The sequence below is a fragment of the Anomaloglossus baeobatrachus genome, chromosome 11 (genome assembly GCF_048569485.1).
Source record: "Anomaloglossus baeobatrachus isolate aAnoBae1 chromosome 11, aAnoBae1.hap1, whole genome shotgun sequence".
In the NCBI taxonomy this organism is placed as follows: domain Eukaryota; kingdom Metazoa; phylum Chordata; class Amphibia; order Anura; family Aromobatidae; genus Anomaloglossus; species Anomaloglossus baeobatrachus.
Genome location: NC_134363.1, coordinates 59,175,638 through 59,203,593, shown reverse-complemented (window position 1 = coordinate 59,203,593; position 27,956 = coordinate 59,175,638). Strand labels below are relative to the sequence as shown.

Genomic DNA, 27,956 nt, shown 5'->3' with positions numbered 1-27,956 from the left:
ACTTGTTAAATGTCCCATCCTGGTCCCCTATTCTATCATTCCACACATGCACAAACACACACAAACTCACACAAACTCACACGCATGCACACATATTATGTTCACCTTACCTTCCGTTCCATCGCCGGCCTGCTGGGACTTGCTGTTCGCTAGCACGGGCTGTGTATCGGGTAACGAGGGAGGAACTTACGCACCCAGAGCACTGATGTCAAAGGCAGGAGCCGCTTGCCTCTGATTGGTCAGCGCGCTGCCTTTGAGTAGCGGCTGGCAGGGGAAGTTCCTGTCTCGTCGCCGATGGTTACCGATACACAGCCTGGAGCAGCGAACTACAGGATCCAGGAGGCCGGCGGTGGAACGGAAGGTGCACATATTATGCTCACCTTACCTTCCGTTCCATCGCCGGCCTCCTGGGTCTTGTAGTTCGCCGCGAGCATTCGTCCCTCGTTGCGATGCACCGGCGAACTACAAGAACCATGAGGTCGGCGATGGAACGGAAGGTAAGGTGAGCATAATACTGCATGTGCGTGCGTGCGTGCATGTTTGTGTGTGTTTTGTGCGTGCATGTTTGTGTTTGTGTGGACTGCAAGAGCGGGTTAGTGTGCGGTGGATGTACGGAACCGGAAGTGTGTGCAGTGAGTATTTTGCTCGTACAGCACAGCTTTCTCGTTAACCGAGTTACAAATTTACAGAAAGCTTTGCTTGTTAAGCGAAATTCTCGTTAACTGGGTTACTCGTTAAGCGAGGTTTCACTGTATATGTAATTACTTAGCTGATCTGTTGTAATACTTTGGTTTTATGAGATTGCATTAACATGGCTGCTTTACTCAGGAAAAGCTCGTCTTGTTGATAGCCTCTTTATTGTGGCTCAGCCTCCGTTACTAGAGAGGGTTCACCAACAATACCAAGCCCAACCCTTGAAGAACAGCAGAATTGTTTTTTGGAAGTTACCATCTTTTACCCTTGCTGTTGACCCATGAGGCACATTTTCTTGTCTAGGGTATTGAAAATGGTCTATGGCACTAATAAATAAAGACTTAACACTAGGTGACGATGGAATATTTATGTCCACAACAGCCTATGTTAAATAGAACATGTCCAGGAGTTCCTGATGGCCCACCAACGCTGGACAATACCAAACACCACAATCCCCAGTTGCACCTCTCCAACTCAGGGTTGAGAAACCATCATAATAGTGCAATTGCACTTTTTTTTGCAATTTCACCACACTTGGATTTTTTTTTTTCCGTTTTCCAGTACACTATATGGTAAAACTAAGAGTTTCTTTAAAAAGGACAACTCGTCCTACAAAAAATAAGCCCTCATATTGCAATATTAATGGAAAATAAAAAACTTTTGGCTCTCGGAAGAAGGCGAGCTAAAAGCAAAAAAACGGAAAATCACCTGGGGGTGATTATTTAATCCAATAACAGTAAACACTGAAAATACAAACACAATGTAAGATATCTTATAATTTCCTCCTGTAATTTCTGGCTTTTCTTTTATACTATTTTGACTCATTACAAATAAACCTGAGAAATATATAATGAAAACTTTACTGATTTTTTTTTAAGAGCTTAGCTATGTTCCTCTCCACCTCCTCAATGATGTATTGCTGTAAGACAACTGACTCCAGTAGAAGCTTCCTTGCCCAAAAGATTGCCAAGCCCCACCCAGTGGACTGAGGAGGCAGGGCTTTAGGTAGTCACAGAACAGACAAGCAGGAAAATAAATCCTATGTTCTGCAAGATTGGCTGCTTCAGGATTATGCGTAAAATGCTGCAAAGTGATTAACAGTGAGGACAATTATTTCTTAAGTCATAGAATCATTAATGTCTTGGTTCCTTTAAAGTGTTCATGACCCAGGTTTAGCTTTAACCCGATAGTAAAAAACTCAAGAATCTATTTGGTATGCTATAATGTTTTTGGTTTTTCACTCTAGGGATAGATACTCTGCACATTTTTCCATCTGTTTTTGCAGGGTTTACCCAAAAAATGTTGGACTATTATTGTGCACAGGTCACAGAACAGAGAAGAGGAAGGTGGAAAGATTCAGCCAGCCCACCCGCCATCATGTGCTGATGAGGTTCACAACATGCACTGAGCAGATAAGGGGGTCAGTGACACAAGGAAACAAAAGAGGAACAGAAAGCAGACTGTGCAATCATGAAACAGAAGAGAATCATTTCAAGCAGGTGTGTTTACACAAGAGGAACGAGACAAAACGAAGAAAAACAACTATAGAAAATAAACCGGCATAAAGTGTCTTAATTACTAAAAAGGGACCGCACTCAGCTTGGCAACCTCAATGCAATTTACAGAATGTCAGAGGGGATATAGCCTAGAGTTACCATGCTAGTCCTAAGTGCTGACCATCTGCGTGAGAGACCGGCACAGCCGCACATATTAGCATTATACCATGTCTTATTATCCTCAAGTCAGTCTGATTATGTGGTTAGAGAAGACCACAATAACAAAGTTGCAGTGGTAATGTGCAGTTATGTTCTTACCACATTTACCAGCAGGGAAAGATGCCGTTAAAGAGAATGTCCGCTCTTACTTAAGATTTTGAGTTTAAATTCATCCACAATTCACATTTTTTGTGTTTCCCATAATATTATATTGAAAGTAAGTAAGGCCTTGTGTATTAGGTAGGAGAAGTGAGGCCTTGTGTATTGGGTAAGAGAAGTGAGGCCACCAGTATTAGGTAAGAGAAGTGAGGCCTTGTGTATTGGGTAAGAGAAGTGAGGCCACCAGTATTAGGTAAGAGAAGTGAGGCCTTGTGTATTGGGTAAGAGAAGTGAGGCCACCAGTATTAGGTAAGAGAAGTGAGGCCTTGTGTATTGGGTAAGAGAAGTGAGGCCTCCAGTATTAGGTAAGAGAAGAGAGGCCTCCAGTATTAGGTAAGAGAAGAGAGGCCTCCAGTATTAGGTAAGTAAAGTGAGGCCTTGTGTATTGGGTAAGAGAAGTGAGGCCTCCAGTATTAGGTAAGAGAAGAGAGGCCTCCAGTATTAGGTAAGAGAAGAGAGGCCTCCAGTATTAGGTAAGAGAAGAGAGGCCTCCAGTATTAGGTAAGAGAAGAGAGGCCTCATGCATTAGGTAATAGAAGTGAGACCTTGTAATAGGTAAGAGAGGTAAGGCCTTGTGTATACGGTAAAGGCCAAGTCTCAATAAGCAACATCGCTAGCAACATCGCTGCTGAGGCACGACTTTTGTGACGCAACAGCGATGTTGCTAGCGATGTTGCTGTGTGTGACATCCAGCAACAACCTGGCCCCTGCTGTGAGGTCGCTGGTTGTTGCTGAATGTCCTGGACCATTTTTTAGTTGTTGCTCTCTCACTATGAAGCACACATCGCTGTGTGTGACAGCGAGAGAGCAACAACTGAATGTGCAGTGAGCAGGGAGCCGGCTTCTGCGGACGCTGGTAACCACGGTAAACATTGGGTAACCAAGAAGCCCTTACCTTGCTTACCCAATATTTGCATTCGTTACCAGCGTCCGCCACTCTCACACTGCCAGTGCCGGCTCCCTGCTCCCTGCACACGTAGCTGGAGTACACATCGGGTAATTAACCCGATGTGTGCTGTGGCTAGGAGTGCAGGGAACAGGGAGCCGGCACTGGCAGTGTGAGAGCGGCGGACGCTGGTAACGAAGGTAAATATCGGGTAACCAAGGTAAGGGCTTCTTGGTTACCCGATATTTAACGTGGTTACCAGCGTCCGCAGAAGCCGGCTCCTGCTCCTTGCACATGTAGCAGAGTACACATCGGGTAATTAACCCGATGTGTACTGTGGCTAGGTGTGCAGGGAGCCAGTGCTAAGCGGTGTGCGCTGGTAACCAAGGTAAATATCGGGTTGGTTACCCGATATTTACCTTAGTTACCAAACACAGCATCGCTTCCACGCGGCGCTGGGGGCTGGTCACTGGTTGCTGGTGAGATCTGCCTGTGTGACAGCTCACTAGCTCCAGCGATCCCTGCCAGGTCAGGTTGCTGGTGGGATCGCTGGAGCGTCGCTTAGTGTGACATCTCACCAGCGACCTCCTAGCAACTTACCAGCGATCCCTATCAGATTGTATCGTTGTTGGGATCGCTGGTAAGTTGTTTAGTGTGACTGGGCCTTTAGAGAAGTGAGGCCTTGTATATTAGGTAAGGGAAGTGAGTCCTCTAGTATGAGCTAAGAGAAGTGAGGCCTCCTGTACTGGGCACTACACTACAGTCGACTACATGGGATTCTGCACTTATAGAACTTTTCTGTAGAATCAATTAAATCAGTGCTATTATGGGTAAGGGTACCTTCACACTTAGCAATGCAGCAGCAATCCGACCAGCGATCTGACCTGGTCAGGATCGCTGCTGCATCGCTACATGGTCGCTGGTGAGCTGTCAAACAGGCAGATCTCACCAGCGACCAGTGAACAGCCCCCAGCCAGCAGCGACGTGCAAGCGATGCTGCGCTTGCACGGAGCCGCCGTCTGGAAGCTGCGGAGACTGGTAACTAAGGTAAACATCGGGTATGGTTACCCGATGTTTACATTAGTTACCAGCGCACACCGCTTAGCTGTGTGTGCAGGGAGCAGGGAGCCGCGCACACTGAGCGCTGGCTCCTTGCTCTCCTAGCTACAGTACACATCGGGTTAATTAACCCGATGTGTAATGCAGCTACATGTGCAGAGAGCAGGGAGCCGCGCACACTGCTTAGCGCTGGCTCCTTGCTCTCCTAGCTGCTGTACACATCGGGTTAATTAACCCGATGTGTACAGCAGCTACATGTGCAGAGAGCCGGAGCCGGCAGCACAGGCAGCATGAGAGCTGCAGAGGCTGGTAACTAAGGTAAATATCGGGTAACCACCTTGGTTACCCGATGTTTATCTTGGTTACAGCTTACCTCAGCTGTCAGACGCCGGCTCCTGCTCCCTGCTCGCTTCATTTGTCGCTCTCTCGCTGTCACACACAGCAATCTGTGTGTCACAGCGGGAGAGCGCCTTTGAAGAAAACGAACCAGGGCTGTGTGTAACGAGCAGCGATCTCGCAGCAGGGGCCATATCGCTGCTCATTGTCACACACAGCGAGATCGCTAATGAGGTCACTGCTGCGTCACAAAAAGCGTGACTCAGCAGCGATCTCGGCAGCGAGCTCGCTGTGTGTGAAGCACCCCTAAAGCTGGTGTCACACATAACGACGACGACAACGACGTCGCTGCTACGTCACCATTTTCTGTGACGTTGCAGCGACGTCCCGTCGCTGTCGCTGTGCGTGACATCCAGCAACGACCTGGCCCCTGCTGTGAGGTCGCCGGTCGTTGCTGAATGTCCAGCTTCATTTTTTGGTCGTCACTCTCCCGCTGTGACACACACATCGCTGTGTGTGACAGCGAGAGAGCGACGAAATGAAGCGATCAGGAGCCGGCACTGGCAGCTGCGGTAAGCTGTAACCAGCGTAAACATTGGGTAACCAAGGGAAGACCTTTCCCTGGTTACCCGATGTTTACGCTGGTTACCAGCCTCCGCTCTTGCTGCCAGTGCCGGCTCCTGCACTGTGACATGTGGCTGCAGTATGCATCGGGTAATTAACCCGATGTGTGCTGCAGGAGAGCAAGGAGCCAGCGCTAAGCGCGGCTCCCTGCTCTCTGAACTGTGACATGTAGCTGCAGCACACATCGGGTTAATTAACCCGATGTGTGCTGCAGGAGAGCAAGGAGCCAGCGCTAAGCGCGGCTCCCTGCTCTCTGAACATGTAGCACAGCGACGTTATGATCGCTGCTTCTGCTGTGTTTGACAGCTAAGCAGCGATCATAACAGCGACTTACAAGGTCGCTGTTACGTCACCGAAAATGGTGACGTAACAGCGACGTCGTTGTCGCTGTCGTTTAGTGTGACACCAGCTTTAGAGTTTGGTTCAATATATGCATGGTATCTACCAGGCCGTGCTGTGAACATGTTTAGATCTATAAATTAGTCCTGATAAAGGCTCTCGTCAGATCCATTTCGGAAACTGTTCAGAATCTCCTTTGCAGACCAAACACTATTTTATCTAGTAAATGGCAGACAAGGTGATAAAAGTCAGATAGTCCCCACTTTGGTCATCATTCGGGTCCTTCCGGCTCTGTTTGTATGCAGTATGGAGGGGTTTCGGCACTTCTTAGTTTTTATTTCCTTATTTTATTTACAAAAACATAAGGTACTTTAGCTAATGTTCTCCAGGTCCAGCTCCGAGTCTCCGTTTCTGCTCCTGGTGTCTGTTATTGTCTCTATGACTGACATCACGTCACGTCATAGCATTATTGAGCTCAGCGGGTCTAAAGGGCTTGTGTAGTCAACTCGGGCAGGGCTGTTGATCACAGTGATTAACTGCAGTGCTGTAGACTTGTCATTAGGGCTGCAGACAATGCAGTGGACCCAGGGAGAGTGAGTAATGCACTGTTTGTTTGTTCTTTAAACAAACTGCATCAGAGTGACCACTTTTTAATAAGAATAATATTCTGGTTGCTATAAAGATATGAATTATTCAGGACAAATTAATTTGAATATATTTAGATTGAGAAAAAAAAAAGATTAAGTAAAGAATTACCAAATGTAAACAAAAAGGGCACACATATATGCAAAAAGACACCGCAAAAGATTCTTAAGGTGGACTGGAAGTCAATAGCAAACAAACCAAAGATCACACAAGACATAACCTGACTGGGAAGAACAGGATATCATCTGAAGAACTTCTCATTAATCTTTTCTCTAGAACCAAAGCCAGAATGTGGCCGATAAACTGCAAAAACTGATAGGCAAAGTACAAAGGTTAGTCTCAGTCTTTAATTCCTCTAGTCCGGATGAAGGAGGATGCGGGGGCCTCACAAAATAATGTAAATATTCTATAGAGAAACAGTCTGTATTTAGACATGTGAAGAAGAGTGTAAATCCCCGCGGCAGGAGGTGTGATCTCACTTCCTGCACATTTGTAAAAATCATTTGCAAAAATAACAGTAAATTGCAAATCTAGTAAGGAGTACAGCTTCCTCTCTGAGCAGTAAATAACCCTGAGCCGTATGAAGCTTCCCCAATCCAATTATGTATGAAGAATAATATACATTTTTAAATTATTAGTATTGATTTAGAATGGTTGACATTTTTTCTGTGGTTGGTTTTTTTTATTTTACGTAATAATTCTATCTCTTCTGACATCTTCACCGATCACCATGGACAATGCAGATACCATCTGTCTCTTGTAGTTTTCCAAGATAGATGTATATCTGCTATTCTGATCAGCTATATGGTGGGGTTTTTTTTATATTCAGTGATTTGAAAACCTCAACTACTTAGCATGTGATCCTCATTATGCTGTCAAAGATGGTGTGCTCTCTGATGGCTTGGGTTGGGTATGTTCCAATCGGAGATCTGCATCTCCAAGTAGTAAATCACGACAATAAGTTACAGGTAAAATGTATCTGTTTACCGTGTTAGCCAGTAGAGATAAAAAAATTGTTTAAAAGAATTGAGAGTCCTCAGTAGTTGATACCTTTTAATAGCTAACTGAATAGATGGTAATATATAGCAAGCTTTCAAGACTACTCAGGTCTCTTCATCAGATTCAGTATAAGGCCAGGGCCACACGGGGACTTCTGCGATCCTCGCATGACACTCGGCTCATGCTGGCAGCACAGCAGGAGCTGAGTGTCTTGCGAGTGTCATTGCGACTGAGGTCCGATCATGCAATCGGACCACAGCTGCAGGTGGCGGGCCGGCACTGAGGAAGGGCGGGCCAGCGCTGAGGAGGAGAGGGCCGGCGCTGCGGAGGAGAGGGAGGGATTTATCTCCCTCTCTCCTCCGTTCTCGGCTATTGCCATTCTCGCTCTGCACTTGCAGTACACTGGTGTACCACGAGTGCAGTGCGATTTTTCTCTCACCTGATAGACTTGAATGGGTGGGAGAGAACAAGGATCGCATTGCACCTGCAGCATGCTGTAACTATTTTCTCGGTCCGATTAGGGCTGAGAAAATAATAGCTCATGAGTGCTGGCATATAGGTTAATATTGGTCCGAGTGGAATGTGATGTTTTAACACAAAATCTGAAGAGTCACATATTTATACACAACAGGACATAGAATGGAGCAGTAAATAAGACGAGTTATGTGAAGCAGAGCTATCAGCATGGCAAGGGGACAAACTGTTGTGGCAGTATATCAGTAAATCAATCAGAGGTCAATAAAACTTTCACACTCCTTATTTATGAACTGCTGCAATATTTAAGAAGGACTATTTAATACAAAGTCACTGACTGTATATTTAATTAATGACTCTTACTATAGAAAAACAAGATTCCCATCACAAACCTCATGGTGGTTTACCTCTCAGATGGCAATCTGACTCATACCTATGACTGGTGGGCCTTCTTCTGGTGTCCTTAAAACCCTGTTGAGCGGACAGTTACACTAAGAACAACGTTACCATTATTTTTTTCTATGCCAATTGGGCAGTATCAGATGATTACATGGATAATCTCCTACTGTGTCACTAAAGATCCGCATGAACATTAGGCTAATGCCATTAAACCATGCCAATATCATGGGGTATAGCCTACAGTTGTGTGTGGGGGTCCTTAGTAATGCAATAGGAGATTATCCATGTGATCATCTGACACTACCCACTCGCCGTAGAAAAAAAACAATGGTAATGTTGTCCTTGGTGTCAAGATAGATATCCAGTATGTCTAATTTCAGACTGCCAATCGTTTTGGTCAGTAAGAAATAAGCTGCCACCAGAAGTGTCCAGCAGCAGCTCTATTGTTGATAACACAGGTACGCTCAGCAGAGCGAATGTTTCTGTGTATTAGAGAGTTGGGCAAGACAGCTGCCCACCAAGCCATCAGCTAAACCATTGTTTGGGCGTCAGCAATGTACAGTGTATGGGGGTGTAAAGAGGTTTTCCTCTACTAATGTGATCCCCTTTCTTTTATCCTAACATTTCTTAACTAACACTTTCCTAATATAATACCTATGCTATCTACTCTGCTCCTGTAAGCTTATCTCTAAGAGGCTTGTAAATACTTTAACTGTTGTTGTAGCTTTGATCCTTCCGGCTGCAGACTGGAATTGGACAGACTGAGCAGAGCACGTCCCTCTTGGGGCTAAGAGGAGAGTGAAGTATGATCTGGGCATGTGTGCCCAAGCTGCCACTCTGTGAGTGACCGCAGTCTGGGCACGAATGCCCAGATTACACTTCACTCACCTCTCTGCCAGTCACGTGCCCCTGCTCAGTTGGTCCGATTCTGGTCCGCAGCCAGAAGGATCAAAGCTACAACAACAATAAAGGTATTTACAAGCCTCTTAAAGATAACCTTACAGTAGTAGAGTAGATAGTAGTAGTAGGAAGGTGTTAAGGTACCGTCACACATAACGAGATCGCTAGCGAGATCGCTGCTGAGTCACGGTTTTTGTGACGCAGTAGCAATCCCGTTAGCGATCTTGTTATGTGTGACATCTGTGATGACATGGACTCTCATGGGTTAAAGTTTCTTAAAATCCAGCCAGACAGCATGATAGATTGTCTATAGACGGGGGGAGAAGTCCCTCATTGTTTTTACAAGACTCTTGTTGACTCAATGTAATTGTGTTGGCCACTGAAAGCCAGACGTATTGTTCTCCAGACTTTTTCAGTAATTGTATTGTAGTTGTGTATTGATAATGTAATTACCTTAGTAGCCATTGTCTAGTCGGTGACTTGCCGACTCCATGTAGATATACTGAGTCTTTCTATGCACATCATTTAAATGAACATTATCCATGCAGCTTGAAATTCATCCAATGGGAGAAGCAATCTTGTCCAACCAATCGATGAGGACGCAGTGTATCCTAAGGGAAGGTTATGGCTATAAAAGGGACTTCTTTAAGCCACCAGGGTTGATGAAGGTTGATGGATCCAGTCTAAGCTCTTTGGAGCTGACTAGAGGATCAGGATATCTTATGGCTTCAATCTAGGGACTCCAGACCCGGTTGGAGACCATATCCACAGCCTAGGGATTTCGACTCCGGCTGCCAGGATTTTAGCATCAAACCAGGACTACCTAAGGAGGACACTCAGGTTGGGACAGTTCAGTCACTTGTTACAGACTTTGCAGACCTCACACAGCTTCCTAAATCTGGCGTTATTCTAGTCATGGTGGGTGCCCGCCAAAAGCGGGGTGCTGCTGGACTGGAGTGAGTAGCCCTGGAACCTGTGAGGCATGGACATTCTAAATCCCTGGTGAGCCAGCGGAAGGGTGAGACTCTGTTGCCTGTTACATTTGTGTGTTTTGCTGGTTATGTGTTATGTGCCGTTAATTGTTTGGGGATCCAATAAAGTCTAATTATTGTGGTTCCCTCACCCTGTGTTGTCTGAGTAGTGTTACGCCCACGGTTAAGGAGGCCGGCGTTCAGTTGGGATGAGCCCTGAGCCACGCTGTCTTTCTAAAGGCGGCGGGTTTTAGTGGACAAGAGCACCCACTGAGCCCCGTGTCTCCACAACATCTACCAGCGATCAGGCCCCTGCTGTGAGATCGCTAGTCATTGCAGAATGGTCCAGGCCATTTTCTTCAAAGGCGATGTCCTGCTGGGCAGGATGCATCACTGTGTTTGACACTGTGTGACAGAGTCCCAGTGACTGCTGAGATCTTTATACAGGTCGCTACTGCGACCTGTATTGTTCCTGCATCGTTGGTAAGGTCTGACTGTGTGACATCTCACCAGCGACCTCCCAGCGACTTACCAGCGATCCCTATCAGGTCGCATCGTTTTCGGGATCGCTGGTAAGTCGTTGTGTGTGACTGGGCCTTTAGTTAGGAAGGGTTAGGATAAAAGAAAGGGGATTGCATTAGTAGTGAAAAACCTCTTTAATAACCTCTGATGACTAGAAATGTCGAATAAATATGAAAATAATCAGTGACTATCTTGTAATAATACTCACCTCTAACAAGGCGATGCCTATGCATACTCCAATAATGCAGATTAAATTATTTGTTATAAATGCATGAATACTGTTCATACAGCCCTAAAATAGGAAAGAAAAAGGTTACTTAAAAATAAAAACACTGAAAAAAGTTACTACAATTAACAATTTAATACTTTACATCATGAAAGTGTATGTTTTGATGATTGGTATAAAGCGATAAAATATAATAGTTAAAAGATGGCATATAAAAAGATATGTAGTACATTAGTTCTACAAATGAAAATTGTATTTCAGGTATGTAGTTTAGGATAGGAAACACTTGGTCCATGTGAAAAAATGAAATCTGAACAGCCCTATTGGATTATATTGGTCAGTGGGCAGTCCAATCTTTATTTGGACACCACATGTCCATATTATACATTCACCTGAATGAACTCTTAATTTGAGTGTCCATGGGGGTCTCAATCCCCATAAATAAAACATCCTCATATATGAATGTTTTCAAAAGTTTAGTTTCATGTTAAGTCCTGAAAAGCCCCTTTAAATCTTTTGGAAGTTTCCACTTACTGTCTTGTATACAGGCCAATTGTCCCTAGCGGTGGCTATACAGAATCCACTCCTTTGCTCCGGCAGGGGTATGGAGATGTCAGAACTATTAGCGGTGCCATTGATGTTTGAGTTAGAAAGGAAGGAAGATGAATTTCTACAGGAGCAGGGATACAAGTTGACTGATGAATTTTCAGAGATTTTTGGATTTCTCATCCAGTCTTCTGGTGTGAACCAGCCACAGCAGCTCATCTGCAACAAGAGGGCAATGGATAGTGATGCTATGCTTACTTCTGGGGTCAGTTTTCCAGACATTTCTGAAATTGCTTAAAGAAATTTACGTCACTGCTCAGTCGACAGAGATCCCAGTGATGAAAAAGAGCAGATGTCTTCTGACCGCTTCTCCCATCGCTATTGTAGTGCCGGCATCTCTGCAGATATGCTGACTTACACATCACCCCGGCCAGGTTGCGTCCTCCCTCACAGTTCCCCCGTCATCCACTTGTGTTGCTGCCTCCTTCACCTCCCGGGCCCTGTGCATGCCAAATAGGGTTCCCAGGAATAAACCTAAGACCTGCATGCGCACACCAGCTCTCCTCATAAAGGACTTGCACACCATTTCCTACAAATGCCTCGCAGCCGATTGCTGAGAGGCACTGTGTATTTAATGCACCCTCCCATTAGGGTAGGTGCCTGGGCCACACATTCAGTTATTTAGTATCCAAGTCTGCTAGCTGGTTGTCAGGTCCCGTTATCCCTGTGTCTGATACCTACACCTGAGTCTGCCTTCCCATACCTGTCTATCCCTGCTGTGCCCACCATTCCTGTCAGTACCTGCCTGTCCAGCTTGCCTCAGTCATCCCATCAATATCTGAGTCCGTCACCTGTCCTGGGGGTTCAGCTGCCACAGTCCCAGTCACTGCACTGGGAGTGGTACTGGCGTCAGTCTCGCGGTGGGTACTTAGTTAAGCCCCTCCTACTATAGGATATACCCAGGTCCCCCCTGGGGCCCAGTCTGTCCACTAATCACGCTAGCTGCCCATACACCGGCCTTGAGTGTTATATCTATGATTCCTAGCACCACTTTGGGTGGCTTTATGTTAATCACATTGGCCAAACACCGCACCCCATCTGTAAAACAAAAACAACTAATGGCTGCTCTTTCTATAAATAGGTCTATCATCTCCCCAATTTTAACTAAATACTTGCATTCGCCATCATATAACAATTCTGAAGCACAATTTGCATTATGTTGCTTTTTATTTTATTTTAAAACAAAGTAACATCACATTATACAGAAAATTAATCTCATAAGAAGAAGTAATTGATCACTAAAATGGTTTGCTAAAATAAGTCCATGCCGTAACATAACAGGGGAGTGTAATATCTCTCTGCGACAATAAAGTCCTTAGTTTTGATTATACCAAATAATCGTAAAGTGATGTCCAACAAAACAAGGGAAAACCATAGGCAATAATAAAAAGAGCATATTATCAGAGGACAAGTTTGGTCTTTGTAAATGATTATCCTCTCATGGGAGCCTATGTTTTTCATAGTGGCTGCAATTTCTCTTAAAGAGGACCAACTACTCGAATTTTCCTATATAAACTAAAGCCAGTGCTATACTGGCCCTGTCATGCTGGCCCTATACATACCTTAAGTTGTGAGATCAGATGTATAGTTTCTGAAATACAGGCAAGTAAAGTGTGTGTGTGTGTGTGTGTGTGTGTGTGTGTGTGTGTGTGTGTGTGTGTGTGTGAAATGCACTGTTATTTGATTGATAGCAGCTACAGAATATCTAATAGGTGGGTCGGGTTTTGCTAGTTATCCCGCCCCTGTCTGCTGCCTGTCCTTCCCCTCTCTCCTCCCCCTGCAATAACAGAGACAGGGGGAAGAAGGACAGGCAGCAGTCAGGGGCAGGAATAACTAGCGAAACTCGACCCACCTATTAGATAGTCTGTAGCTGCTGTCAATCAAATAACAGTGCATTTCACATACTTTACTTGCCTGTATTTCAGAAACTATACATCCGATCTCACAACTAAAGGTATGTATAGAATCAGCATGATAGCGCCAGTATAGCTTTGACTTTAGTTTATACAGGAAAATTCTGGTGGTTGGTTCTCTTTAATAATAGAATATTAGAGTTTTTACAATATTTTTCTTTGTGCACTATACAGGCATAGCAGCTTGCACCTGTTCACACTTTGTTTATTCTATTAGGAGGTGCTGGTCAGTTTTGTATTTTTTTTTTAATTATATTTTTGGGACAAACAACTCTCCTTTGTATCAATAGTATTTGGATCTGCCTACTTATTTTTAGGATTTATTTTAGATCACTTAGTATTGACCATGAAATTCAAGAGCACAATACAACTACCTTGTGCAAAAGAGTGGTGTAACTGTAAGGGGTGCGCAGGTACAAGTCACACATGGGTATAAATCTTGATGGTCTCTGAAGCCATCTCTGCCATATAGGAAGGCAGCAGTGGTTTTATAAATGCACGTGGTAGATGTGGAACCTTGTTACAGAATATACAAAGGGATACAGGAGCTTCATGTTACACCTCCAAGTAGAGATGGGGCTGTGATAGCCATTGCCATGGAGAAAGGTTCATGAATGAATGGACGAGAAAAGCTTCTCAACACTTTATTGCAATGTAGAAAGTGCGAGGATATATCAGAGATATTGCAATTATTGAGAGTACCTGTTCCTGTGCAAAATCCAAACCTTCTTGTTGTTCTGTTTGATTTGTGGAAATATCGTAGTTCTTGATAATATTTTCCACAAACTTTCCCACAGCACCATTTATCTGGAGATATAATAAAAAAGTAAAATAATGAATAATAATGATGAATGCTGTTGATCTTTTCACATTAGAATCATTAAAGGGGGTTTTCTGGTTTAAGAAAACCCCTCTCTCCCAGCTACAGTTTGTTTAAAAAAAAAAAAAAGTCCAGTGTTGAGTCTCCGCTTCAGCTTCAGAAACATCTTTCACTGTTTTGTTTTTTCAAATAGAAAAATTGACAAAAGTGTGATGAAACTTTGATACAAAACACTAATAAATGTTACGGGTGACAGATAGTCATGTGGTTTATGTCCATAGAAGGCACAGCGTTTGGCTGCCCAGAATGTTCCTGCTGTCAGTAATCATTGGTATAGGTAGCTTTCCTGCTGGATTCATCTCTCCCCCTTTTGGATCCAGCAGGAGCTCACCTTCCACCCAGCTGCTGATCATCAGCATTCTCTTGGTGCTTAATTACCCTTTCCTTGCTCTGACTGGTGCTGGTGATATTTTCAGTTCATTCAAGCCTTGATTGCAAGCAGGCTTGAATCAACTGTTGTATTGTTGCTGAAAACTTTACTAAACTTCTACCGGTGTCATCTGTTGATAGGTAGATCATGCTTTTCCCTATGTGTGTCCTCCTTGTGTCGTCTATAGTATTTAGTGGGGTTCACGAAGAGCTCATCCCAACCGTTCCCTATTTAGGGTCCAGCACTAGGGTAGGGATACATAGGGCCAGATATCCTGCTCAGCGCATAGGTGAGGAACCTATATAGGGTAGTGAGGGACCTCAGGGACCAACAGTAGGTTTGGTCAGGGGTCATCATCTTCCCTTTCCCTAGACACAGGATTTCTCATCCCTTCCCTTTTGCTTAGTACTTCCCCGTACCTAGTGTGACAATAAAACTAGGACTGTTTTTTGCATTCAAGAAAAAACACTGACGTCTGAAGGAGGCCTTAAGCGGGCTTTACACGCTACGACATGGCTAGCAATTGCTAGTGATATCGAGCGTGTAAGCACCCGCCCCCGTCGTGGATGCGATATCGTGTGATCGCTGCCGCAGCGAACATTATCGCTACGGCAGCGTCACACGCACTTACCTGGTCGGCGTCGTCGCTGTGACTGCCGAACAATACCTCCCTCAAGGGGGAGGGACGTTCGGCGTCACCGCGACGTCACTAAGCGGCCGGCCAATCAAAGCGGAGGGGCGGAGATGAGCGGGACGTAACATTCTGCCCACCTTCTTCCTTCCGCATTGCGGCCGGTGGCAGGTAAGGAGACGTTCCTCGCTCATCCGGTGTTACACACAGCGATGTGTGTTGCTGCAGGAGCGACGAACCACATCGATAATCAACCATTACCAATTTTTGGTTTTGGGACGACCTCTCCATGGTGAACGATTTTCACCCTTTTTGAGGTCGCTTAAGGTCGCTGGTAAGTATCACACACTGCGATATCGTTAATTACGCCGGATGTGCGTCACTAACAACGTGAGCCCGACGATAAAACATTAACGATATCGTAGCGTGTAAAGCCCCCTTTAGTCTTTTGAATGGAATTGTTTGATTCTGAAATTGAATCACAAACGGAAAAGTCTCTGGTCTACAAAAAACCCACAAAAATGTGAATATGCTACAATGGGTACATGTTCTGTCCCCGAAAAGCATGTATGCGAAAAACGACGTCTGAATGAAGTCTTATAACTGGCATCAATAATAACTAAACTATGATATTGAGTGATATATGTTAGTACTTACGGTGGACCGCTGTGTGTATATGAGCACACCCACAGTAATCTGAGCAGCAAACAGCAGAAGGAGGAATGCAAAATACTGTAAAAAATAGGGAAAAGTATTAATGCAATGAGCGGAGCAACAATATGAACATATCAGTTGTATAATTTTCTTTCTTTTTTAATAAAATTATCCAATTTTTTTCCCCAAAAAAGTAAAAAAAGAGAAGACTGACATCTTTGGCCATAAATTCTTCAAAGGTTCCTCATTTTGGCATATATTAATCACCGAAGCTGGCCCCCTTTGTAAAGCAAGACTATAACTGGTTACCGATATAATAGTCACATTTCTGTCTTTCATGTTCTTTACATATGAGTAAGTTCTCTGTGTTCTTTAAATACACTTCTGTCTATGGGCCTTCAGGCCCTGAATGCATAATCAATGGGCACATTTCTGTCTATAGTAAGTGTTGGTCAAGGAGTCAAGTAGATGGGCGCTAATATAAGGCCTTTTTACATGAATATTTTTTTTAAGTGGAATACATTTGTAACGATCATCTCTCTTTGACAGGCTCAGGCCCAGAGTCTCTTATTACCTTTGCAGACTCTACACATTAAATGTGTCTTTTTTTTCTTATGGCATGCATGGGATTAATGTCCGTTTTCTTGCTCATTACCTCGGCTCAAGTGTACCCACTGATAACCATTCGCAACTCAGATAAATACCCTCTGCTCCCAACAGAGGGCGCCGGTTATTCAGATTTCATTCTGTAGCTTGGCCAGGACGGTGAAGGTTGTGTTTGAGCTGCTGTCTGTTGCATTCTCTGTGAAAGTTACCCGGTTCTTTATAACTTTCTTCCCCTCTTTATTTACCTTCTGTCATGATCCAGGCCTGTTTCGGCTGTGGTTTCCTAGGCTTATCATCTAGCGCTGGGTCCTGGTCATGTCAGGGGTTAACTCCTCCCTGCCTCATTCTGATTTCATTCTGATATCCTGGCGCTGCACCTCCGGTACAGTGCCAGTGATAGTCTATGTTCTGCAGCGTGTGTTACTAGCTCTAGTGAGTGACCCGATCTGTCCTACCTCCCGCATACCTCGTCGTGCCCATACCCTCCTCCGTTTGTCTGCTCCTGATCCCGACCCATTTGTCCTCTACCCTTGTATGTTACTTGGACTTCCTGGTAACTGACTTGTGCTCCCGTTCCCGACTTTGGCTCCATCTTTCCCTTCAGCAGTATAGGTGACCTTCTGGCTCCTGACCCTTTGCTAGCACCTGACCTTGAGTTTGATTATTCCGTGCACCATTTATGAGACTTCCTGCTGCTGACCTGGCTTACTGACTACTCTGTTACCATGTAGCGGTTCACGTGCTTGCTGCACCCTGAAGCTACGATGCCCATGGCTTCAGTATCTTTACTGCTGCGTGACACCTCCTGTATACTGTTTGTATGATCCCTCGCGTGTTTGGTAGTGGTTTGCTTTAATTGAATTGCACTCCTTTTATGTGTGTCTGTTTGTGGGGCTGTGACTTCTGTCTCGGTCCGTCCCTTAGGTGGAGGGAGTTACACAAGGGCCTTGACAGAAGACAGGGAAGAGCTGGGGATCCAGACCTCACTACCATCTAGTATACCTCTGGGTTGAGGGTCAGCTCAGGGTGCACCTAGTCTGAGGGCCATCTCAGGACTCCCCATCCAGTGACTTCCTATACCCCGCTGTGACAACATTAGATATTTTGACATTTAAATTTGCCAGGTTTGAGAAATTTTTCCCCAAAAAAAACAGATTTTTCAGTGAATCGCACTACTGCTAAGCCTCCAGTTGCCTTGAATAGATGTATGGATCTCTCACAGTTCTACCAGGACTGTGTCCAACCGTTTTCAAGTTTTTTTGCACAAACATGGAATTAGTAACATCCAAGTGACCTCACCATGGAAATGGTACCCAACAATCCATTTATTAACACCACAGTAACAAACTTTCCATTTATTCATTTATTTATTTCATAATAAAAAAATGGTCCAAAAATTATCCCTCTTGGTAACTTGTAACTATGCAAACAGTTCTGTGCAGGGAACTGACAGTGAAGCTGTTAGTGATGACATCATCTTGCTGTGATGTCATCCACATCCTCCCTATATTGAAGCATTTCAGAGAAAAACATATCTAACTGTAATCATCCAGCCAGGCTCTGATTCATGCTAGTCATGGTTTGGGCATCATGAATTAACTGAGAAGTTTCCTTTAATAATAAAGAAAATATGTGAAAATATTCAAATACAGCAGGATATAGCTCAGCTTCACCATAACCATGTCACTGATCAATCAGACTGAGGCTATGTGCACACGTTTCGTACTGTCACTGCAGAAATTTCTGCAGCGATCTGAAGAGCACACGTGCGCTTCAAATCGCTGCAGAAAATGTCCGTAGTGAAAAAAAAAAGCCGATTCCATGCGCTCTGCCTGCAGCTGCTGCCATAGATAGAGCAGGGGCTGCCGGCAAAGCGCACGGAAGTAGTAACATGTCACTTCTTAGAACGCGCCCTTCGGGCAGCAGCCGAAGCGCTGCGCTCTAAGACGCCACGTGCGCACGGCTCCTGCATAATCTTCATAGATTATGCAGGGGACGCAGGACGAATGCAGTTACGCTGCGCTACAAAGCGCAGCGTAACTGCATGTAATTACGCAACTTGCGCACATAGCCTGACTCTGGCCTCCTGCTTGTACCTCTCCTATCTTTACAAGGTTTTACAGCTTTGTTTTCCCATCTCTATTGCTGAACTGTGAGCTCTGACATCCTCACACTATTCTAAATCATACTAAAATGGCTGCTGCATTCTTTGCCTTGGCTTTCACAATCATGGCCTAAAGTGTTGACACCCTTGAAATTGTTCCAGAAAATTATCGCAATTATACGTTTTGTTATACACATGTTTATTTACTTTGTGTATATTGGAACTACACAAAAAAATGAGGAAAAAAAAAGGAAAATTGGACACAATTTCATACAAAATGCCAAAAATGGCCCAGACAAATTTATTGGCACCTTCCTAAAACTATGGGTACACATCTATGTTTCAAGTATGTGATGCTCATTCAAACTCTCACCTATAGCAAGTAACAGGTGTGGGCAATATGAAAATCACACCTGAAACCAGATACAAATGTTGGTTCACTTAAATCACAGAAAATGGGCCTCCTGAGATTCTGTCTTACAGCGGCACGCATGTTAATCCCGAGATACTGGAGATCGACTGGGGTGCCATCTGTGAGGGAGTGGTTTGCGGAGATGGCCATCATTCACAGGATGGAGTCCCTCACGGCAGAGACCAATGACTCAGTGGATAAATTCCTTAGGATCTGGACCCCCTGGAACCTGGCTCTTGATTCCCTACCATTTCAGAACCTTATTGGTAATTCATAACCTTTATTACATCAGTCCAATGTAGCGGCCCGAGTACTGGGAAGTGATCCCCACCATGCCTTCCCTCCCTCCCTTTCTGCTGCTCTTCCTCCCTCCTTTTCTTTTCCTCATCTTTCCCTCTAGGACGTGGCTTATATTTTTCTCTGTAAGTTGACATGAAGTAATCACTTATTTGAATCTTCTTTTTTCCTGTAAATTGTCTTGTTTACTTTAATAAAGAAAGATTAAACACAAATGGGAGACGTTGACTCCATGTTTGTATTGTGTGTCTGTGTGTACCACACTAAGCATGGAGAACAGAAAGAGGAGAAGAGAGCTGTCTGAGGACTTGAGACCCAAAATTGTTGAAAAACATCAACAATCTCAGAGTTACAAGTCCATCTCCATACATCTTGATGTTCCTTTACCCATGGTGCACAATATAATTAAGACATTTACAACCCATGGTGCTGCAGCTAATCTCCCTGGACGTGGACAGCAGAGAAAAATTGATTAAAGGTTGCAATGCAGGATAGCCCGGATGGTGGATAAGCAGCACCACTCAAGTTCCAAAGAAATTTGAGCTGTCCTGCAAGCTCAGGCTGCATCAGTGTCATCGTGAACTATCTATTGACATTTAAATTAAATTAAACGGTATGGAGGAGACCCTGGAGGCCCCCACTACTGACACAGACATAAAAAAGCTAGACTGCAGTTTGCCAAAATGTACGGGACTAAACCAAAATACTTCTGGTAAAGCGTCTTGTGGACAGATGAGACCAAGATGGAGCTTTTTAGCAAAGCAGTTCCTTCTACTGTCTACTGAAAATAGAATGATGCCTAAAAAAAAAGAACAAAGTACCTCCAGTCAAATAAGGTGGAGGCTCAAAGATTTTATATTTGTTTTGCAGTCTCTGGCAATGGGAGCCTTGACTATGCAAAGCATCATGAAATTTGAAAAATTATCAAAGGATATTAGGTCACAGTGTAGTGCCCAGTGTCAGAAAGCTGGGTTTGCATCCTAGGTCATGGGTCTCCCAGCAGATCAATTACCTCAAACATCATTCAGGAAGCCCCAGAAATGGATGGAAACAAAGCACTGGAATGTTCTGAAGTGGCAAGAAATGAGTCCGGATCTAAATCCCATTGACTACAAAAAAGAAAATAAACGTGTATAACGGAAATTGTGTAATTGCAATCATTTTCTGGGAGAAATACTTCAATTTGCAAAGGGTGCCAACACTTTCAGCCATGACTGTATACAGGCTATGATAGTCCTTCCTGATTGCCTAGACCATGTGATATAATAGCTGCAAGGCATTTTTGGGAAGCATGGCTGGCATATAAACCTTCGGTGGCTGATGCAATCTTCTGCAATGTGTAAAAAGTTGATGCACATTTTTTTAGCAATTTGCACAAATCAATCTACAAATTGTTTGACTTTGCTTGGACCTGTGAATTTCATAAAATACATGTCAAATCGATTTATTCAGCTCCAGAATACATCTCTAAATTATCTCTGAGCAATAATTCTCCATGTATCCCGTACGGGCAGCTATGGTGTTTCTAGCTCATTAAATGCTTGTATGTATGCAGTGTTTTATAGCTACCAGGTGCAGAGTTACAATGTAGAAATACAGCCATTTCTATGGAAGGAAACTATGACTAACGCTTTCAGTTCTGCCAATCAAGAAGGCGACTAATCCTGTATAGATTTGCTGGCTGATGGTTCTTAGGGTGTTCCCCGTGTTATACATTTTTGTTCACAGATAGAGAAAATAAGTTTTCTTCCCATTTAAAGAAATGTAAGCAATAAGCTGGAAATAAGAACCATGTTGGGTGCATGTATATGTGTCATGCGATGTTCGGCTCTACACACACCTACTGGGACGGCGGCGTCAGACTCTGTTCACACCACAGAGTCTGACAAGCAACCTGAGGCTTCTGTATTGTTCAGCTGGAGCCAAGCGTCAGCTGATTCAGGTTCACTGGTCTTCAGTTCAACAGGGGTTAATTCCTGCAGACTGGTGAGCAGGACCTGAGAGCTCAGGTTGCTAATTGCCTTAGGCAACTATCTCCTCCCTATTTTAAGCACGGCTTCCTCTCTGTATGTGCCAATGATAGCTTCAGCATAAGCTCCAGCAATCCCAGTCTTGGTGATTTTCCTGTTTGTGGTGGTCCGTGTTGCGCTTCTGAGTGGTGTGAGCCTTCCCCTCTTGTGCGTTACTTCTCCGTTGTTCCCCTGTACACATATCTCTCCTTTGTGTCTGAGTGCAGTGTTTATGAGTTTCTGTTCTTCCTTGTCCATGTCATTTTGTGGGGTTTTGTCTTTGTGTTTTCTGGCCTGCCCCAAGGGTGAGTGAGAGGGGGAGTAAAATCAGGGCTCTGAAAGGAGTTAGGGTCACGCTGGGGGCTTGAACCTGGTTACCATCAAACCTACCTCCGAGATAAGGGACAGAGCAATGTCTCAAGTCTGATGGGCAGCCTAGGGGCAACTGTCCCATCATTACATACCCCATGACAATATGTACAAGTAAGACTGGGTTCTCATGTCCTGTAGTCATCCATTATTACAGATCCGTTAGAGATCTGTTTGTGAAAAAGTTGTTCAAACACAACTTTTTTGTCAGTTGTTAAATAATGGATGTCTGCCGGATCCGTTTTTAACATGTGGAGTCTACGGAGAAGAGATCCATTAACTGATTGCTGTTTGCAACTGATCCATTAAGAAAACAACAGATCTGTTACAAATGCAAGTAGAGCGGATCGTTAAATAGCAATCCATTGGCGGATCCATTGTCCATAGATAGTAAAAAAAAAATCGTACTTTTTTTCTGGATGGACGGTTCCAATCCATAACTGATGCAAATGGAAGCAGAGAGACCCAGTTGATTATTATGGATTCCGTCTGAGTCCTGTTATGTGGTCGTGCACTCGGACGTGTAAATTGGACGTACAGTGCTGGCCAAAAGTATTGGCACCCCTGCAATTCTGTCAGAGAATACTCAGTTTCTTCTTGAACATGATTGCAATCACAAATTCTTTGGTATTATTATCTTCATTTATTTTGCTTGCAATGAAAAAACACAAAAGAGAATGAAACAAAAATCAAATCATTGATCATTTCACACAAAACTCCAAAAACGGGCCAGACAAAAGTATTGGCACCCTTAGCCTAATACTTGGTTGCACAACCTTTAGCCAAAATAACTGCGAACAACCGCTTCCGGTAACCATCAATGAGTTTCTTACAATGCTCTGCTGGAATTTTAGACCATTCTTCTTTGGCAAACTGCTCCAGGTCCCTGAGATTTGAAGGGGGTCTTCTCCAAACTGCCATTTTGAGATCTCTCAACAGGTGTTCTATGGGATTCAGGTCTGGACTCATTGCTGGCCACTTTAGTAGTCTCCAGTGCTTTCTCTCAAACCATTTTCTAGTGCTTTTTGAAGTGTGTTTTGGGTCATTGTCCTGCTGGAAGACCCATGACCTCTGAGGAAGACCCAGCTTTCTCACACTGGGCCCTACATTATGCTGCACAATTTGTTGGTAGTCTCCAGACTTCATAATGCCATGTACACGGTCAAGCAGTCCAGTGCCAGAGGCAGCAAAGCAACCCCAAAACATCACGGAGCTTCCGCCATGTTTGACTGTAGGGACAGTGTTCTTTTCTTTGAATGCCTCTTTTTTTTTTTCCTGTAAACTCTATGTTGATGGCTTTTCCCAAAAAGCTCTACTTTTGTCTCATCTGACCAGAGAACATTGTTCCAAAACGTTATAGGCTTTCTCAGGTAAGTTTTGGCAAACTCCAGCCTGGCTTTTTTATGTCTCGGGGTAAGAAGTGGGGTCTTCCTGGGTATCCTACCATACAGTTCCTTTTCATTCAGACGCTGACAGATAGTACGGGTTGACAATGTTGTACCCTCGGACTGCAGGGTAGTTTGAACTTGTTTGGATGTTAGTCGAGGTTCTTTATCCACCATCCGCACAATCTTGCGTTGAAATCTCTTGTCAATTTTTCTTTTCCTTCCACATCTAGGGAGGTTAGCCACAGTGCCATGGGCTTTACACTTCTTGATGACACTGCGCACCGTAGACACAGGAACTTTCAGGTCTTGGGAGATGGACTTGTAGCCTTGAGATTGCTCATGCTTCCTCACAATTTGGATTCTCAAGTCCTCAGACAGTTCTTTGGTCTTCTTTCTTTTCTCCATGCTCAATGTGGTACACACAAGGACACAGGACAGAGGTTGAGTCAACTTTAATCCATGTCAACTGGCTGCAAGTGTGATTTAGTTATTGCCAACACCTGTTAGGTGCCACAGGTAAGTTACAGGTGCTGTTAATTACACAAATTAGAGAAGCATCACATGATTTTTCAAACAGTGCCAATACTTTTGTCCACCCCCTTTTTTATGTTTGGTGTGGAATTATATCCAATTTGGCTTTATGACAATTTTTTTTTTCATTGAAGACAAATTAAATGAAGATAATAATACCAAAGAATTTGTGATTGCAATCATTTTCAGGAAGATACTGAGTATTCTCTGACAGAATTGCAGGGGTGCAAATACTTTTAGCCAGCACTGTATGCTATCCGATTTTTTTTATCAGATAGTGTACTGCCTCATGTTATTCAATGAGGCAGTACAGAATCTGTCTGATCAAAATGTCAGCATGTTGCAATTTGACTGTGTAATTGGATGAGACTCACCCATTCAAGTCTATGGGTGCGAGGAAAAATTGAATTCCAGTTTGGCATCCAATTTTTATGGATAAATTATAGTCCTGTAACATAGGAAACTGTTAATGATTAATAGCTGCTGAGTAAACAAAGACAGCACACATATGACAGTGAGAAAAAAAAATGTGTGGGAAATATGAAATCACACCTGAAACCAGATAAAAAGGGGGGAAGTTGACTCAATCTTTCCATTGTGTTTTCCACACTAAGCATGGAGAACAAAAAGAGGAGAAGAGAACTGTTTGAGTACTTGAGAACCAAAAGTTTTGAAAAATATCAAAAATCTCAGAGTTACAAGTTTATCTCCTCCAGGGATCTTGATGTTCCTTTGTCCACAGTGCGCAACATAATCAAGACGCTTACAAACCATGCCGCTATGACTAATCCTCCTGGACGTGGAGGGCAGAGAAAAGGTTGCAATGCAGTATAGTCCACAAACTGTAAATGATTAATAGTAAAAAAACGGACAACACACGAATGACAAGTGAGAAAAAAATGGTCTAATTTTTCTAGATGAAAATCAGACGATTTTTTTATACTGTCGGATGCACCTGGCCTAAAACAGACTAAAAACTGACTTGTAACTGATACTTTCCTTTGCATCATATATGAAATGAATCCATTTTTTACACTGGAATAGATTTTTTTCTTCAAATTAATCTTTAGGCTACGTGCAGATGGAGTTTTTTGAGGGGGTCAAAAATGACACATTTGTCAAATGGAAACAGCTTCAGTAAATGCTCCTTTGTTTCGTAGTTTTTCTTTTCCTAAAGCATTTTCTGAAGCGTTTTGGAAGAGCTGTTTTCCGGAAGTGATTTGGTTTCTTTTTGGCAACCTTTTAATTTTAACACTGCCTAGTTTGGAGCGGATTCCACCAGGAACTAATTTAAAGAAGTGATATGCACTTTCTTTTTTTTTAATCCGGTGTTTTTCAAAACCTGAAACAGAATCAAAAACACTGAAAAGACTGATCATACGACCAGCAAAGTGGTTTTAAAATAAAACTGAATAGAAAGAGTGAAGGATTTTTGAGCAAGTTTTCAGGAACCAAAAACTAAAAAAGTCACAAGTGTGCACAAAAGTCTTAAAGGGAACCTGTCAGGTCCCCTATGCCCTCCAACCCAGCAGAATTCATATGTATGCCCAAATTCCCTCCATAACCAACTAATTATACTATTCACTAATATTAATGTTTAAAAAAACAACCAATAAACCTTGCTGTTCCTATGCTTATTAGACCTTGGCTAGTCTCAGGGGCATTGTTTCCCCAGACTAGTCACCCTGTGATTGTGATAGCTTAATTTCCACAAGCCAGCATCACCACAACCAGCTCCTAGAAATCTTGCCCATGCACGCAGTTCCTTTTGGTCTTTTCAGTGCACCACAGAAGCCGGATGTATGATTCCCGTCTTTATTATGCGCACTGTGCATGGCTGGAAGTTCAGAAGACATGTGAGCCTTCAGAACTTCCGGTCATGCATAGTGCGCCAAATGAAGCTTCTAAGGAGCACTGATGAGGTCAACATGAGCCACACGCAAGCACGATATTTCCAGGAGCTAGCTGTGACACCAGCTTGTAGAAATCATGATATCATGCCCCCAGGGGCATGATAACATGGAAAGAGGGCCGACTAGCCTGGGGAAACAAGGGGTCCAAGAGGTCAGAGGGCCCATTTCTACCTCCAAAGCAGGTGGAATTGTGCATTTTGATGAGGCTTGGGGCTGCAAGGGGCCCACATATTGTTCTTGCACAGGGGCCTTTTTCTGTCTGTGTCTGCCAGTGGGCATACAGATATGAATGCTGCTGGGTTGGAGGGCATAGGGGACCTCACAGGTTCTCTTTAAGTCAGCCAACAGTCTAAGGCCCCCTTCACACGTCCGTGATTCCGGTACGTGTGACATCCATATTCATACGTACCGGAGACAGGGACATACGCAGACCCATTAAAATTAATGGGTCTGTGCCCACATCTATGTTTGGATAATGAGAAAAAAGAGATATGGAGGCACATTGAGAGGTACCTGCGGTATTTTGATATCACCTGAAGAAGACAACATATAGTTGATGAAACGCGTTGTGGCTAAAGGGACTATCATTTATAATAAAAAAGTCTAATTTCTCAATATAAATTAATTTGCTCTTTGATCTGGCACTCCATGAGACCCATATCTATTGTCTCCACATCCATGTTTGCACACATGTGTCCGTGTGTTCCACAAAGAGACATGTCCACTTTTCTCCGGCAGCACTGATATCACACGGCCCACACACTGATGTGATCCATGTGACATCAGTGTGACGTAGCAGAGAAATCATGTGTCTGAAATAAAATGATTTTCTATACTCTCCTATCTACAGCGCTTCTGTCTTTGGCGCTGCTGTCACTTGCTTCCAGGCCTGCTCATTATACTCATGCATATTCACTGCACTGCGGACTCAGAAGCAGCAGCGCCGGGGACAGGTGAGTAAAAAGTTCCTGCTCTTCGTGTGCTATCCGTGATAGCACACGTGTGCCAAAATCATGGCACACGGATGGCCATACGCACCTTCAACATGGTCTGTGCAAAAGTGTGTGTTTTTCACGGACGTGTGACGGGGGCCTAATATGTATGGGAGAGAAAAATATCCTCGGACCATTGTTTTCTGAGATATAAGCCAGTGGCAGAGATATCTGGATCGCTCTGCAGAGTGAGCTCTCCTGTGTATGGGAGAGTTGGGCAAAATGGGAGATAGCTTCAGCCAACAGCTAAGTGAATCCAGGCGTTTCGTGTGAATATGACTCAACTAATATTGTGTTTCCATAACCAATGATCAGGGAACGATTCAATGCTGATTAATCCTGGTGTACACATAATAGTCCCAATCCCCATTTCTTTCATTTTCTGGCAGGTATGTTCACACAATGTCTCTTATGAAGTTCCTTCTCAGGGTATCTCAAAAAACGAGCTCAATGGATAACCAGGAACAACAGGGAACAATAGGCTCATTCATTTAAAATGAATGCAAGACCTGAGGACAATAATGTGATTAATAATATAATGAAAGGTGTAGGGTGTCACCACTCTGTTCGGCTTTTCTGTACAAGGTACGTGAAGCCACCTGTTTGGGGGTTTTTCATTTTTGGCATTTTCCCTAAATGATTACACACATTATTAATGATATTAATGCTTTTCCAATTTGTGTGGTCTTCAGTCACCATTATAAGATTACAGTGGGATACAGGGTGAAAGTGAACATTTAAAGGGGTGGTTCACTACTTATTTTTCCAAGCCACATCGATACAACTTTGAGAAACAAGGCTTCTCTCAAATACCTTGTGTTGGCAACAGTGCCTGTGAGCGGTGTGATTGCAGACCACTCATCCCCATGGAGTGACCCGACCGTGCTCCATGACCTCGGAGAATTGTTGATGTCAGGTCAACTTCCAGTTGACCTGACATCACCAAAGCTGGCCATAGTCTTGCTGAGTGACTGGGCTGTGTGCGGCGTTTCACCGCTCATCACAGCCCAGCATCACAGGGCAGCATGTCTCCTTCACTGCACAGCGCCGCAAGCAGGAGTGATGTGGGCTGTGACGAGCAGTGAAATGCCGCCCATAGCCCAGTCACTCAGGAAGACTGGGGCCGGCCATGGTGATGTCAGGTCAACTGGAAGTTGACCTGACATCACCGATTCTCCAATGTCATGGAGCACGTGGGGTCACTCCATGGTGATGAGCGGAACACAATAGCTCCGCTCACATACACTATTACCAACACAAGATATTTAAGAGAAGCCTTGTTTCTCAACGTTGCATCAATGTGGCCAGTACTGCTAAGCAGTGAACCAGCCCTT

The 27,956-nt window shown here is 43.9% G+C and overlaps 1 protein-coding gene across 1 annotated transcript in view; it reads right to left on the bottom strand.

Annotated features, from left to right (window-relative positions):
• LOC142256969 (leukocyte antigen CD37-like) overlaps positions 1-27,956 on the bottom strand; it is a 119,786-nt gene that overhangs the window by 5,815 nt on the left and 86,015 nt on the right. Inside the window, exons 5-8 of the mRNA XM_075328993.1 lie at positions 16,005-16,079; positions 14,169-14,273; positions 11,482-11,712; positions 10,930-11,013 (exon numbers count right to left, since the gene is read on the bottom strand). Of these exons, the coding sequence (XP_075185108.1) occupies positions 10,930-11,013; positions 11,482-11,712; positions 14,169-14,273; positions 16,005-16,079 (495 nt within the window). The remainder of the gene's footprint in view (positions 1-10,929; positions 11,014-11,481; positions 11,713-14,168; positions 14,274-16,004; positions 16,080-27,956) is intronic.